Source organism: Muntiacus reevesi, chromosome 7, assembly GCF_963930625.1.
Source record: "Muntiacus reevesi chromosome 7, mMunRee1.1, whole genome shotgun sequence".
NCBI classification, from domain to species: domain Eukaryota; kingdom Metazoa; phylum Chordata; class Mammalia; order Artiodactyla; family Cervidae; genus Muntiacus; species Muntiacus reevesi.
Window position 1 is genome coordinate 81,433,085 of NC_089255.1, and position 15,732 is coordinate 81,448,816.

Below are 15,732 nucleotides of genomic sequence, written 5' to 3' on the forward strand. Positions count from 1 at the left end.
CGTGTAGCTCGGACTAGGAATTCCCATCGTGGCTCTGTTAACCTACTGCTGAACAGAAATGAACAACTCCCATCTCTCTCCGTGAACCTCCACTTTCTGCCAACCGGAAATGATACAAGATATGCACAGTCACCAAATAGCCTCAGAAGAGGGGTGGCTAGTTTGATGGGATCAGTGACTCCACTGGAGGTGATGTGACACTTCAGTGCCTGAGCCCTGGGGAGTCGGAGACGCCACGTTACCTGTGTGTTTTATGGGGAAATCAGTCTTCCTCTGCATAGTGGAAGGCAACTCGTTGATGCGCAGGGACAGTTGGCGTTTAAAGGGTGACATCTTCTGGCTAAGAGCAGGAAATCCTCGGAAAGAGCCTTGGCGAGCAAGTTGTTCAATTGGTGCGTGCCGGCGTGGGATGGCATGAGGATTGTTCATCTCCAGAGAGGCAGTGGCATCCAGAGTGGGAGAGGTGGGAGAGGATGGGGAGGTGGCAGTGCCGCCAGGGGCCACTGACGAACCAACAGCTGTCTTATCTGCATCAGCTCGAGAGAGTAGGAGAGCGCGGACCTTACGGCAATGTCGTCAAGTAATTTGAGCTCACACCACTGAGGAACCCCAAAAACCTCCTAGGTCATTTTACCCATCCACTTCCCTATATATCTCAAAAGACAGGTTAGAAGCAGGGCTCAGATCTCCTGTTTTTCAGATAAATAAAAGGTTTAATAATCTACATGTCACATGGTGTATCTTCTAAGACACAAATATTAGATCTTTTATTCCCATGTAGTAATTAAAACACTGAACAAGACTAAACAAAACAAAAAACCGCAGTAACTATGAACTCTTAATGTGAGTCTGTTAAAGAACAACAGTGCTTGGTTTTCAGAGTCTGTCTGCTTTCTGGCCGGTGGGGGTGGGCGGATAGAGAACTTTAGGTGTGGCAGTCAGAAGGGTCTAAACAAGCTTACGTTTGATTAGATGTTAAAGACTGTCATAAAGCAGACATGGACAACAGGCTCTCTTGAATAAAAGCATACAGAAATCAAATTTTAAATTGGAGTAAACAAATACAAGACTGTTTCCATGTGAATACCTGCCGTATCACACTCTCATTGTGGTCAGTCTCTACTCCCCCCCACTCCTTACTATCTTCTGTAGATGCTAAGACGCAACCATTTTGGCAGTTGCTGTATGTAGCAAAAAGTATTATTTGGTGGTATCAAAAAATATGCTTCTGGTCTGAAAATCACTGAAGCACATTAAATAACAGCTATACACATTCATTTGTCTAATTAAAATAGCACTGTGTTTTTTTTATTCTTTGGTATCCTGGCACAAATGTTGATAAGAAATGAAAAAATCATAATCAGTAATTACAAATAAAAACACATATTATTTTTTTGGCTTAAAAATTAAGAGCTGTTTGGGTATTAGATTAATGCGTGCATGCTAACTCGCTTCAGTCATGTCCAACTCTTTGCGACCCCATGGACTGTAGCTCGCCAGGCTCCTCTGTCCATGGGATTCTCCAGGCAAGAATACTGGAGTGGGTTGCCATGCCCTCCTCCAGGGGATCTTCCCAACCCAGGGATCAGACCCTTGTCTCTTAAAGCTCCTGCATTGGGAGGCGGGTTCTATACCACTAGTGCCACCTGGGAAGCTGATGTTACCTAAAATGGCAGGTTTAGAATTAAAAGAAAATAGTAAAAAATAAGCAAAATTTTATTAATATATATTTAAACCAAACTTTTTAATTTCAAAATACTCCTTGTTTTGGGTTTCAGCCCAAGTTGTACACAAGAATGTAAAGCATTTCTTCCCTAAGTCCTATGACTCAGTTCTAAAATACACTGGACTCAACTTCAGACAACAGCCTCCTGAGTAACTTGAATGTTTGGACAGGCATTTTTGCTATGTTGCCAAGTATACCTTAAAAAAACTCACATTCTGCAAAACCACACACTAAAATTAATGGGGCTATGGAAAAAATAGCAAGGGGCCAACTTCTCAAAATCTGTGGCCTTTTTTCATGAAAGCACTGAACAGTTATAATCTAACAGAGTATCACTGAGATGTCTCTGCCTGCATTTCCACCTGGCATCACCATCTGTGGGTCCTTTGCAGGCTAAACCTGGGACTTGCACTTCCTTCAAGATGTAGGTCCTTGATAGCATTTGCTTTTCATAGATCAAATGCATCAGAATTAAAAAAAAAAAAATTTGTTCCAGGATACAGGTTTTCCCAATTTTGCTTTTAAATGTCTTTGCAGCTTCTTCAACTGTACTCTCAGCTTCCCCAAGTAGTTAAAATGAATGGATAGAGTAAATACTTTGAATCCACTAAACAAGCCCCTCTGGATTTTCAGCTTTGTTCTTAGGGTCTTCATATATTGCTAAGAGTTCTCTATGCCCCTGACAGCTTCCAAATATTAACCTGTTGGGAAAAGCTGTTTAAATAAACACACACTGTAGTAGAACAGATTGTACCTTTCTTGGCATCCTGTATTTGTTTCATAATCTCCTCTCTTTCCGCTTGCTCGGTGGCTGTGGTGACACGGAATGATCCTTCTCTCGTGAAAGTGGTCCGACTGGCATCGAAAGTAGCAGTCACTCCACATTCCTTCTCCCGCTTCTGCTTACGTTCTAAACAAGCGGCAAAGGCACAGCCTACAGCATGGCTCAGCCTTTCACCCTGTACGTAACGGAAGGTTTAAAAAACGTCTTTAGAGTTATAGTATCAACAACTACAAATTAGCTGAACCACAAATAACTCTGTTTTCACACAGGCAAAATGTCAGGAACTCCAGTTTATCAGATTTTAGTGTATTAATATGCCAAATTAACCTAAATGAGTAATACCGTAGGTAATGCTATGATCCTCTACTGCAGTAGGCACCCGGTAAAGTGACCACTGGTGCCACCGAAACTTTCTCATTAGCCAGTCAGGTCCCTCTGTCACTTGTGGCAGCTCTGGCCGTCAGCTGAGAAGACACTGCTCAAAGTTCCAGGTCCTAAGTCTTGACACCCAAACCTCTATTTGCAATGTAGGGGAATAATAGGAATATTTGCCATGCATTTCTAAGCAACAACTGGAAAGACAGGGCAAATTTCAGAGCTTAAATTCACTACCAATATGTCTAGGAACAAAAGGCACAGACTTAAAACTTCAGCTAATACATCTCCAGCAACGAGAAGGAATCAGGCACAGGAAAGCTAAGCTTTCTCCCTCTCGCTTTCTGAATGCTCTTCTCTTGCCCTGTTTGGGCCCTCAGTGCTTACAGGCTCTCTCCCATACTGCCCCTATTTTTCTTCAGCTCTCTCAAACTCCAACTCTACCTTCCAACCACACACAGGCAAAAATAAAACCATGTTTTCAGCCACATTTTCTACTTGTAAAGGAATTAAACAGATAAACCTGAATTTTTGGTGTGTGAGAGGAGAGGAAGGTTTGTGTAAACTAAATACTGTTTTAAAGATACACTGGATTATCTAGAGTAAATTTAATAAATTCAATGGATTCTTTTCTTTAATCAGGGTTATCTGTATTTTAAATACTATCCCTAATTGTGGAATAAAAGGGTTAGAGGTGATACAATAGCTGCTGGCACTTTTAACAGTGAGGAGAGAGATCGGAGAACAGGGAGCCTTCTGTGGAGTTTCCAAGATCACACCACGTAAGCAGCTGCTCCTACATATGGCTCTGAGTAAGGAATTTCACTGCATTTTGTATGCCAATATCAGATATCATAAGGAGAGGTAAACGTGTGAGACGCTTTTGTCCCTAGGATTTCACATGACGGTAAACTGTAAAGTCTCATTTACAGACTGACAGACTCATTCTTTGTGAATCCACATGAGTTTCCATGTAACTTCTTAGTAGGATGATAAATGGGCAGGCATGGAAGCATGAAATAGGAGAAAGCAGAAAGAATTTTAGAACCAATCTGAATTTTAGCACAGCTCTAGTACAAGGACAGAGCTATAGGCCAAAGCAGCTTACTATTTCTGCTAGGCCTTATGGCAGAAGTTCCTGAAGACAGACTGGCCTTCAAGCTCCATCCCAGATTCACTGAGGAAAAACTCTGTGGTGGGCCCCAGTCATCTAACTTCATGAGCTGTCTAGGTGATTCTGATACAGAAGAACCACTGTTTGATACCAGAGTCAAACAGCCTGAGGACTATGATTTGACAATAGAATGGTTTTTAAAATATAGCAAAACTCTTTGGATTTTACAAGTGCAGTGATAGCAAAATATACTGCTTTGTGACTTACGATCTGAGAGAGGAAGAAAGTGTAGTTTAGTTACTTCAACCCATTTTTAAAGCACTTGTGTCAAATCGAGGAGGAGCAGCTTTAACAGTATCAGCCTCCATTTTGGAGCAGTTAGCACGAGCAGGTCCTATGCTGAGGGCTTACACCTGCCACCTAATTTAGTCTTCACAGCTGTCATCTCCATCTTATAGACGTGGATACCAAGACTTAGAAAATGTTAAATAACCTGCTCAAATCCCATGGCTAGTAAGAACCAGAAACAGGACTGGAACCCATATCTAATTCGGAGCCTCAATTTCTAATACTTGTTTTTACAACTGCTTTTTAAAAAGCTTCTGGTCAATATTAGAGTATGACCACGACTTCCCTTCCAGGTTAAACCTTGGCAAGAGTTCACTGAGTTGTAGCCTTTATGAATAGCTACACTGCCTTACTCTGTCTGGACTTTAAAAAACTCAGAAATTACATACGCAATGCTATACTATAATTAAGTTCATCACCTAAGAGACTCATTTTTCATATCAGAATTTTGGGTAATTTAGATGAAAGATAACAAATTTGATTATTCTCTACTTTTAAACAAAACCAAAAATTTCTACTATGTAACAATTCCTAGCACAGCTCACTGTAACATAATTTAGTATTTCTTTTTAATTAAAAATATACTCCAAACTCAGTTCTTGTGGTAGAGTCTTTTTGCAAATAAATTCGTAAGCACCTTTCAAATACCAGTATCTTCTACCCAGACAAATTGGCAAATACATGTAAGGATCTTGAAAACAGTTCTAATAATGAAAAATTTTCTATAAAGTTTAGCAGTCACCATTACCAGAGCACTTTTACTTTCCTTTAATGATCTTGGATCTCAGCCAATCATCTTGTTCTGTGAGTGGTAGGGTTACATCAAGAGTGTGAACTACTTGAATAAAAGGAGTGAAAGCAGGCTCGTTTAGGCGCTTACAAGTACTGTAACAGCATATACTTGTCAAAAATGTAGTGGAAACTGGCTGAGCCAACCTGGAAGAAGCTTGGTGACTGAGGCTAGTCACGATGCAATTCAGGCTACTGGACTCACCGTGTCCTTGACGGCCATGAAGCAGTGACAGATCCAGCGCCGAGTTGTGCCATCACGACATATGTAAGAGAAGGCCCTATCAAAGTTCCTATCTGGGGCACAGAAAGAAACTTTTTCTATTGTCTGGTCAACTATGAGATCCTAGAAAAAGGGAAACACAGAGGAACAGTGGACTTGAGAGGTCAATCAAGTTTCTCAGAAGAAGCACAGGATGTTCATTTCACATCTACTGCATCAGGGCTGCAGAAGAGCTTAATCTGAGCCAGAAGTCGGAATACTAACGATCTGACCTAGAAGAGATCCCCAGAGGCACTCTCCACAGATGTTTCTTTCCTTCACTTCATCTTCATGTTCTATAATACACATGCTTGATGATTCTAGTTTTATAATGGTAAATTCCATGTTCAATTTTACAGTATATGTCAAACAATAAATTTAATCCAATCCCCATATAATTTACATTCAATAACATCATTTCCAGACAATTCTATGTATTTATTAACTTACTTATCATTTAACTTTGAATACGCTGAATGGCATAGTATATATATAATGTAAACATCATGCAAAATGTTTTTTTTTTAAATATTGAGGCTCTCTGGCGTTTCTGTGTGATATTCCAATGGCCTAAAATCCCTAGATGCTGAGGTGCTGGCTGGAAGTGCTGAAGCATACAAACAAAATGACTTTTTTTTTTTTCTTTTTTTTTTTTTAATTTTATTTTATTAGTTGGAGGCCAATTACTTCACAACATTTCAGTGGGTTTTGTCATACATTGACACGAATCAGCCATAGAGTTACACGTATTCCAAAATGACTTTTATAAAGCATAACTATGAGAATTCCTGTTGCTCCACAAACAAACTTGCCAATCGTTTAAAAGTTCTGCAATTCTGTTGGCTCACTCTAATTTTATTTTGCATAGCCCTGATTACTATGCATTTCCTCTTCAGTATCTCTTGCTATGCAGGAGTTACTGATACAGTCTAAGCACAAGCCCTTGATCGATCATTCGCATTTTTGCAACATTTCTTCTCTGCCCATGATGGGTCCCACAGTAACAAGTGGTCCATTCCTATTATCATTCAGTGTGGGGAGAATTAATTAATTCCTGTGCTACAAGTAACCACCAGGGGGCAACATCACTTTCTAGTAATAACTACTGTGTACAGCAATTAAAGATATAGCCTCCACATACAACAAATTTCATCCAAAGCATGAATGAAAACTATACATGTTTTTTTAAAAAATCTAATTTAAATAATAGTTGTTTCCAACTGTAATGTACATTTAAGACCACCAGTTCTCTTCAGTCAAAAGAATTAAAATGTAGCTAAATTAAATCACTTAAAGTATATCAGGTAAGCTACCCATGAAAACTGTTCTTTGCCTGCTAGGCTTTCTTCTCCTTCAGGTGACATCTGAGTTTTTGTTTTTTGAAAACTGCCTTCTGTTAAAATTTCTCCAGATTTCAGGTCTCTTAGAAAGTTCTAATTAATGATTAAATGTATGTGTATAAGTAACACCTTATACTTTCTAAGGGCAGAGTCTATGTCTATTCTTATTGAGGTACTTAGGATCATTTTTTTCTAATGCAAAATGCTATGTATATTTAAGGTATTGTGTGGACTCTTAAATAAATGTTAACTCATACGAGTAATTTACTAGTCCTTAAGATTTCACTTAAATTGAGTCTTCAGTTAAATAGTAGGTTAATGAGTTCAAATATAACTTACTAAAAATAGTGTTTTATTAAGGAACAAGAAGAAACTTTAGATGTGGTCTATTTTTCTTTTTAACAGTGGCAAAAGGCCTATAATATTTTACATCAAATTTGTGGGGGTAAACTTTTTTTTGAAGTGTCAGAACAAAAATAGAATTCAGATCTTAACATTAAATGCAAATACACTGTAGGCTAAACATGCTATACCATGTAGAACAAAATGCTCAGAGAATTCTATTTTTCATAAGGTAAATGAGTAACTAAATTGGTTTTCTGAACATTAACCAGTCTCTCAGAAGATCGTACTTTGGACAAAGTGGAAGGATACAGAAGAGACTACAACGTCTTAATGGCATTATGTTTGATCACAGGGATAAAAAAACATAAGAGCAGTAACATTTAAGCTTATCAAAGTTTTACCTTAGTTTTTTCATCCACAACTCTGAGTCCGTCTGCCGATACCCACAGGACTGCCTTAACTGCTTTCTTTCCAGTCTTTTAAGAGAAACCAAAAAAGAAGGGGGTGGGGGGAGAGACACACACATATATAATATTAAAAAAAAAAAAAGGTCATATTCCATAGAAAACACTGACTTCTGCCTTCCATAAGTCACAAGTACAGATGGAGTCCAAGGTTCAGGAGGGGTGCCCAAAGCCAGATACTCAAATCAAACTGCAGAAACATTCAAGAAAAAACAAGCCAAAGCCATTATTTTAGAAACACAAAGCAAAACAATAAGGTAAAATTAAGTAAAGGGTAAGGAGGACAAATGGAATAAAAACCAAGATATCACATTCCGTAAAGGGCAAAGAATAAGTAGATTCTTCACCCATTTCAAAACTCAACCACGAAAACCAAGAGTTAGATAAATATTAAATACATAAGGAGTTACACCACAAGTAGCTTCTACGAGTGTATTCAGAGTAGAAAGTAATAGGTAAGTCTAAATTGAGATGCTGACCATTCTACTATACTTTGACCCCAATGTGTATGGCAGTGCCCTTGGTCACCTGAAATTTTCATATTAAAAACCCAAGAAATCTTCATGATTCCTTTAGCAATCTTTAAAAAGCATTACTTATTCTCTCAGGATTAACACAGAACTGCTTTAGTTTTTAATTTGACGTTAAATGCAGTCAGACATTTTGGGGACATAGGAGGATTAAAAAACTTGGAAAAATATTGTCATTATAACATAAATTCCTTTCGCTGTCTGAGAAAAGGCTTTGGCACAAGTCACATGAGAAAAAGCTGATGAATGACTTCTCCTGTGATGGAATGAAAATGGGACAGGGGAGTCTGTGATAGCAATTTAGCAGCTTCCTTTCTTTTTACCTGCTCCAAGGATACAAACAAAATAAATGCGAAGTGAAGGCTCAGAATAGGTATCAAAACATCATAAGAAAGTATAGATCAAAAGAAATCAGGTACTACTCTGGGAGGGACAAAGGAGGATAAAGAAATGTCTACTGTTCTCCACTTTACATGTCCAAGCCCAGCACTCCTCAATAAAGCATGGCCTTATTTAAGTGAAATGGGTAATCCACTCTGGGCTCCATCTCCACCATCACCTCAAATCTGATGAAAGCCTATTACATGCCAGGCAACAGAAATACTTGAGTTCACAGTCCATTGAAAGGTGACACTCAAATAAAAAATAAATAATACAGTAGTAAGTGCTACAGCTTCCTTGGTGGCTCAGACAGTAGAAAATCTGCCTGCAATGCAGAAGACCTGGGCTCAGTCCCTGGGCTGGAAAGATGCCCTGGAGAAGGGAATGGCTACCCACTCCAGTATTCTTGCCTGCGAAATCCCAAGGACAAAGAAGCCTGGCGGGCTATAGTCCATGGGGCCACAAAGAGTCAGACATGACTGAGTGATTAATGCTTTCAAGTGCCATAGTAGAGATGAAAACAGTTTGTAACAACGTCAGAAAGAAGGCACGGTCAAATCTATTTGTGGAATTAGGGGAAGGCTCTTTAAAATTGAAGACTGAATTGGGTACTAAAATAATTTTTCTAGATGCCCCAGGTAGGGGTAGGGATGCAGGGAAGTAATAGAGGTAGCAGACATCCCAGGCAGAAGAAACAGCAGTACAGGACATGGAAGCAAACAACAGAGCAAACCTGGGCCCTATAAACATTTCAGTGCAGCCTGAAAGTGGTGAGGCACAGTGGGATATAAAGGGCAGGAAAGACCTAGACATGGAGGACTGTGTATGCCTGCTGAAGAATTCTATCTTAATTCTATGAGCAATTAGGAGCTTCTAAAAGAATTTTGAACATGATTAAGCAGATTTGCATTTTTAAAATATCACTTTGGCAGCACTGTAGAGGAGTTGGAAAGAGACTGGTAAGGGGTAGATATACCAAAACAAGATTCCAGGTGAGAGAAAATGAGGGTTGAGCTCTCTTGGGTGAGATACAGGGCTGGAGATGAGAAGTCTGAAATGGTGAATATAGGAGAAATGTTGAAGACCCTTCTCTGGTTCCTGGCTTGGGTAACTGGGTGGAGAGGGTACCACAAACTAAGAAAATAGAAGAGATGCAGAAGCAAGTTTGAGAGGGGGACCCTAAGATTCCAGTTTTAGACAAGCAATGTTTGAGATGTGTGTGCAACATCCAGGCAATTGGATATATAGATCTAAATTCGGTAGAGAACTCTTAAGATGGAATTTTAGTTTTGGGAAACAGCAATTGTGGGAGCAGTATGAGGGCCAAGGATAGGAGAGAATATCAATAATCAAGGAACTGGGAGACAAGTAATGAAATATCAGAAAAGGAATAGTGAGGAGAATGAAGAGAGATTAGCATAATTGAAACCAATGGAGAGGAGTTTCGAGAAGTAATTTGTGGTCCAAAATGTCAAATGTTGTAAAATGACCAAGGAAGGAAAGACGTGAAAAATGTCCACTGGATTTAGCAATGAGTAAGACATCATAGAGTGATAGAGGTTGAGATGGTTGATTATTTTTATGTGTCAGATTATCTAGGTTATGGTTGCCCAGTTTGATCAAACACTAGCCTACATGTTACTATAGAGGTATTTAGCAGATGTGATTAATATTTACAATCAACTAACTTTAGGTAAGGATTTCCCAGGTGGCTCAGTGGTTAAGAATCCTCCTGCCAAGCAGGAGACACAGGTGTGATCCCTGGGTTGGGAAGACCCTCTGGAGAAGGAAATGGCAACCCACTCCAGTATTCTCACCTGGGAAATCACATGGACAGAGGAGTGTGGCGGGCTACAGTCCATGGGGTCACAAGGAGTTGGACATGACTTAGTGACTAAACAGCAGCAGCAACTTTAGGTAAAGGAGATAGCCCTACCCTTGATAATATGGCTGGGGCTCATCCAGCCAGTTGAAGGCCTTAAGGGTAAAACCTGAGGTTTCCCTGAGAAGAAATTCTGCCTGAATTTCCAGCCTACTGGTCCGAGTGTATACACAGAGAGAGCGAGACAGACAGACAGAGGAGGAAAGGAGAGAGAGACAGATGGTGGTTCTGTTTCTCTGCAGGATCTAATCAAGTGGAAGTCAGACTAGACTGGGTTGAGAAGTAAATGAAAGGCAAGAGTCTACATGTTAAATACTTTCTTTAAAAAAGCTTTCCTACAAAAAAGAGCTGTATAGCAACAGGGGACGGGCAGAGGATCAAGGGAGGTCCTTTAAAAATTGTGGTAAACTAACATGCTATACTAGAAATAGAATGGATTTTGGAGTAAGACGATACAAATGTGAATTCAATGCCACTATTCATAAGCCAAGGAAGTTACAGAGTCGTCTGAGTTTCTACTTCCTCATCTGAAAAGGATCTGTGGGATTGGTAAAAGGACCAGAGATATATAAAGCACCTGGAATTTAAATAGGGCAATAAACAATTAGTGTTCACTTGTCGTTACATTAATAAACTTAAAAATTTCTCTCAACAACAAAGCTTCTTCAAAGAATAAGACACACTTTCAACAACAACAACAACAGATAATGCTTATTTGCTGAATGACAAAAGTCAGTGGAAAGATGGAGACTAAAGCCCCAAGAGAAGAGTAATGTCGAGAACAAAGTCCCCAGGGAGGCGAAATAGGATGAAGCCAGAATACAAATTTTAGATGGGAAGGGGAATGTCCCTTCCTTGAAACAGAGGGATGGAGTGAAGCCAAGTAGAAATAAAGACAGATTAGTAAAGGAGTGAGTGACAAGTTGAGGAAGTTTACTTCAAAGAGCCACAAATTCATCTGTTCAGGAGATGAGATGATCTACTTTGCTAGGGAGAAAAAGGTAGGCAGATTTAAGAGCATAAAGACTTAAAATGGCAGTGTTGGGGCAGTACAGTACAACGACTCAGCACAGACTTTGGAACCAGGCTGTCGTCTGAGTGTGAATTGTGGGTCTGCCACTTATTAGTATGACCAATGGCAAATTACTTTACCTCTCTATGCTCCAGATTCCACATCTGCATAACGATGTCAGCAATGTCGCATACCTCATGGGATTATGATGAGGATTCAATAAACAGATATACCCATCAACAACTATAACTGCCCACAGTTAACCAATGCTTAGGTAGTATTTAGTATTTTGCTGGAAGATAAGCTCCATGAAGGCAAGGTTTTTTCCCTTATTGTTCACTGCTGTATCTTTAGAACTTAGAACAATGCCTGGTACAGAGCAGGAGTTTAAGAAATATTTGTTGAAGGAATAAATTTGCTAAATATCTGCTATAGGAAAGAGGAGACAGTTAAATCAGTGATATACAAGGCTGCTAAATGGTACTGAGAATCCTGTGTAAGAAATTTGAATCTGTAATTTTATCAATATGTTCATTGTGCAACACTAGCCTAGAGTCTGCAGCATCTGATGCAACAGACAGAACTACTTCAATGTTGGGAGACTGAAGGTGGGAAATCTAAAAGATCATTTTAGAATGGGACTGCTCCCTATTTAATCTCCTTATCATACACAGGGAAATATTTTCTTGGCCCAATTAGACTTCTATGAAAATATCTCTGCTTTTTGAGGTATGTCTTTATAATAATCTTTATGGTGTTGTACTAAATTTATCAGTGAAGCATTGTATTTGTCATATTTCATTGTTACTGACCACTTGAAACAGGGGATGAAAACAGATAATATGAGTTTTTCCACTTGCTCATACATTTGAGTGCCAGTTCTTGAATGCTAGTAGAGTTTGCCACATTACGATTACTTCAATAAGGGATTGAGATATTAACAATCAAAGACACACCTGCAGCTGAAATTAAGTCCAAACTTCCTCTCACAAATTCTATAGCAGCAGTGCTTCTAAACTACCCGTCAACTTTTTAGAGTTTTTCATTCTGATAACATAAACTAAGATTCCTAATCACTTTTTAGAAAATGATAAAAGTCATAGAGAGAATATGAAAGTTTTCCTTTTGTTTGCCCTGAAACTGTCTACTTAAGCAAATTACCTTGGGAGATAAGGTTAAAGTTAGCTAACCACAGGACTAAAAAAAGAGATAACCCAGAGTAAGTATGAAATGTAGAATATACATATATCTTTGTTACATAAACAACCCGTAAAAAGACTACATAATACTTCAGACACTAGAAAAATGTGATAGGGGTAATGTATATGTGAGAATTAAGAATTATTTCATCACCATGGTGCCAGTGCTTTCTATTTTAATAATAATTTCAAGGCAATAGGTAGAGTTCACACTGACTAGTGTCAGTGCATAAAAAATTACAATTTTATAACAAAGAGAAAACTGCTTATTATTAAAGGAAAGAAAATGGGTCTAATATGAACAGAACTTCAGTAACTGAGAATTTAAATTGGTGAAATCTAAGAAGGATCAGGCTATCCTATGAGTGAAAAATGTCAAATTAAGTATAATTTTCAAGTAACCACTCAACTCTCTAAATATCCAATTTAGAATTTTAAAACTAACATTTCCCTTAAACACCTTTTATTATGGGTAGATACAAACCAGTACAGAAATTAAGCAGCCTCTGACATTGGAGAAAAGGATAGCAGGAAATCAGTTGATTACAAATTACTAAGTCAGGAAACTCGTACTTGCAAGTAACAGAAATGCACAAGTAATCTTAACATAAAATACTAGTGAAGAAACACAAATCTTACACTGTAAGATCATTTTCTCCTAAATATCAAAGCTACTCATAATAAAGGGCAATGAAATAACTAATTACAATAAAGAACTGCCATCTACCTACTTATGTCCAGCTGTTGTTTTTTTTTAAATCAATACCACGTCAGAAAGTTTTTTTCAAAGATGGAGATCATAAGTTGGTAGGGTTCTCAGGATGTTGACAGATCCTTACAGTCACTCTTTTGTTATACATGTTGTTGTTATTTGGGGAAGTACTTCAGATTTCTAGTTGGAGAATTAAGTTTCTAAACTGTTTAAAGCACAGATTAGGGAACTTTCTGTGAAGGACCAGATACCAAATAGCTACGGCTTTGTAAGCCATACAGTCTGTGTCAACTACTCAAGTCTGCCTTGCTGCACAAAAGCAGACAGACAATATGTAAACAAATGGACATGGATTTGTAAAAATACAACTTTATAAAAGGGTTTTGGAAGGACAATTCATTATACTGAAATATTAGATCTGCTTGGAATTGCCCCTGAATTCTTTTTCTTTTCTATTTTTTAAAACAAATGTCCTTATATCCCACTAGTTTATTATATTATAGTATAATATATAATATTATATATATATTATTATATTATTATTAACTGAGACTTGAACTCAGGTGCAGTCCAACTCTAAAGTTCTGTGATTCCCAAGGCCACCAATGAGATAAGAACATGCAATTAATCAACATAAACAGAAGTAATATTGGGGGCAAAACAATTGTGCTGGGAATACAGTAAGAGCAAGGTGTTCTAACGTAAGCCAAAGCAAAGGAATGCTACAGACACACAGAAGCATCATTTGGCTTAGCTATGAAATGTTAAGAAGCAACAGCAGCAAACAAGACCAATTTGGGCAGGAAGATTAGAGCAAGTCACTCTTTCTGAGCAACAGTGATTTGCCATTCTATTGTGCAGAGTTCTTTCTGCTACACACCAAAGAGGTCTTCAAGGGTACCCAGTATGTAAAGAATCTCTGGTCAGTCTTTCTGCCACACCTACACACAGAGATAACCCAGTCATTAAGGCATAATAACATATTAGCAAGCAACCATGGCACAGAGTGCCTTGTAATGAGTGAACAAGAAGATTTTTTTTTTTTAAAAAATCTGAGAAGGGCCTTCAAATCTATTAGATGATATCTGAATTTCTGAACAGACTGTGTCGTGAACAAACTTTGTCTTAAAATTCCAAGATACAGTGTGTATCTTCAAAGGAAAGAGCACCGAAGAGAAACACAACTTTCGATAGAATTTGAGACTGGTACTATCTCCAATGGCTGCTTTATTAAAAGTACAGTAACTTTTATCTTGCACTTTCTTAAGTGAGAAGGGCCTTTAAAGGCTTTCAGGAAAAAATAAGGATGATAGCATGTCATGAACCAAACAACAAAACTGAGATTTTTTGAGGCAATTGAGCTCTTCCAGTATACCGAATCACTTTTTGATGGGAAAAAGGAACCTAGAACAGAAATTATTCTAACATTAAGTTCATATTTCAAACATATAATAGAAAAAGAAATTCCACAGAGACCTAAAATTCAACCTGTCTGAAACCAAATTCATTATACCTCTTCTCACAGTGAAAGGCCCCCCACCACCATGGTCGTCTTTACCATAAACTTAGGTCTTACCTTCTGTCTCCTCTCGTATACCCCTAGGGTGAATGAATGAAGGGATGATTTGGAGCAGGTTCTCTTCACCCCAGTGGCTCTGTTAATGATGCTCCTTCTATGCCTTTCTCCTCTTAGTTTAACTGGAACTCACAGTCTTAAGTCTCAGCCTTAAGTATCATCTCCTCTCAGAAGCTTAAACGCAATCTCTTGCATTCATTCTCCCTCTCTGCTCCAGCAGAACTTGTTATTGTTCCACAATTTGCTGACTGTGTTTAACCTGTCTGGTTTTACTACAGGGAGAACTTGCAAGCAGTGCACTTGTCATTCACTAGCTCAGACATTTAGGAGCAGCCATTATGGACCACATTACTATTCTAGGCATTAAAGATTCAGCAGTGAACAAAACAGGTCTGTCCACAGAAAGTTTATGTTTTAGTGAAGAAGAAATAAAAAACCAAATTAGTAAAATGCATGAGTCTGAGTAAGCTCCGGGAGTTGGTGATGGACAGGGAAGGCTGGTGTGCTGCAGTCCATGGGGCCGCAAAGAGGCGGACGCGACTGAGAGACTGAACTGAACTGATGCTACAACAATGGTGATAACTTCTATCAGAGGAAAATAAAACTAGGAAGGGGAACCGTGAGTGTTTATATATGGAAGAAGGTGGTATTTGAAATTTAAAATAAAGTTCTCTTAGTGACTGCCTTAATGAAAATGGGGCTTTTAAGCAAAGAATGGGAAGAGACGAGGAAGTGAGCCACACACCTATCTGGATGATGAGTGTTCCAGACTAGAGGTTACAGAGCAAGTGCAAAGGTCCTGAAGTGGAAGCAGAGCTGGTATGCTCAAGGGAGAGCAGGGAGGCTAGTGTGGCTGAAACAGAGGAAGCAAGAGCAGGAGAAGACAGGAAAAG

At 38.7% G+C, this 15,732-nt stretch overlaps 1 protein-coding gene across 9 annotated transcripts in view; it reads right to left on the minus strand.

Annotated features, from left to right (window-relative positions):
- The window catches only part of NUMB (NUMB endocytic adaptor protein), a 154,033-nt gene that overhangs the window by 6,756 nt on the left and 131,545 nt on the right, over positions 1–15,732 (minus strand). For 7 of the 9 annotated variants that reach the window (XM_065940263.1, XM_065940268.1, XM_065940270.1 and 4 more), the window contains 4 exons: positions 7,485–7,559; positions 5,342–5,482; positions 2,481–2,685; positions 243–536 (listed from right to left, as the gene is read on the minus strand). In XM_065940263.1, the coding sequence (XP_065796335.1) occupies positions 243–536; positions 2,481–2,685; positions 5,342–5,482; positions 7,485–7,559 (715 nt within the window). The remainder of the gene's footprint in view (positions 1–242; positions 537–2,480; positions 2,686–5,341; positions 5,483–7,484; positions 7,560–15,732) is intronic. The other 2 variants (XM_065940267.1, XM_065940264.1) reach the window with 1 other exon arrangement.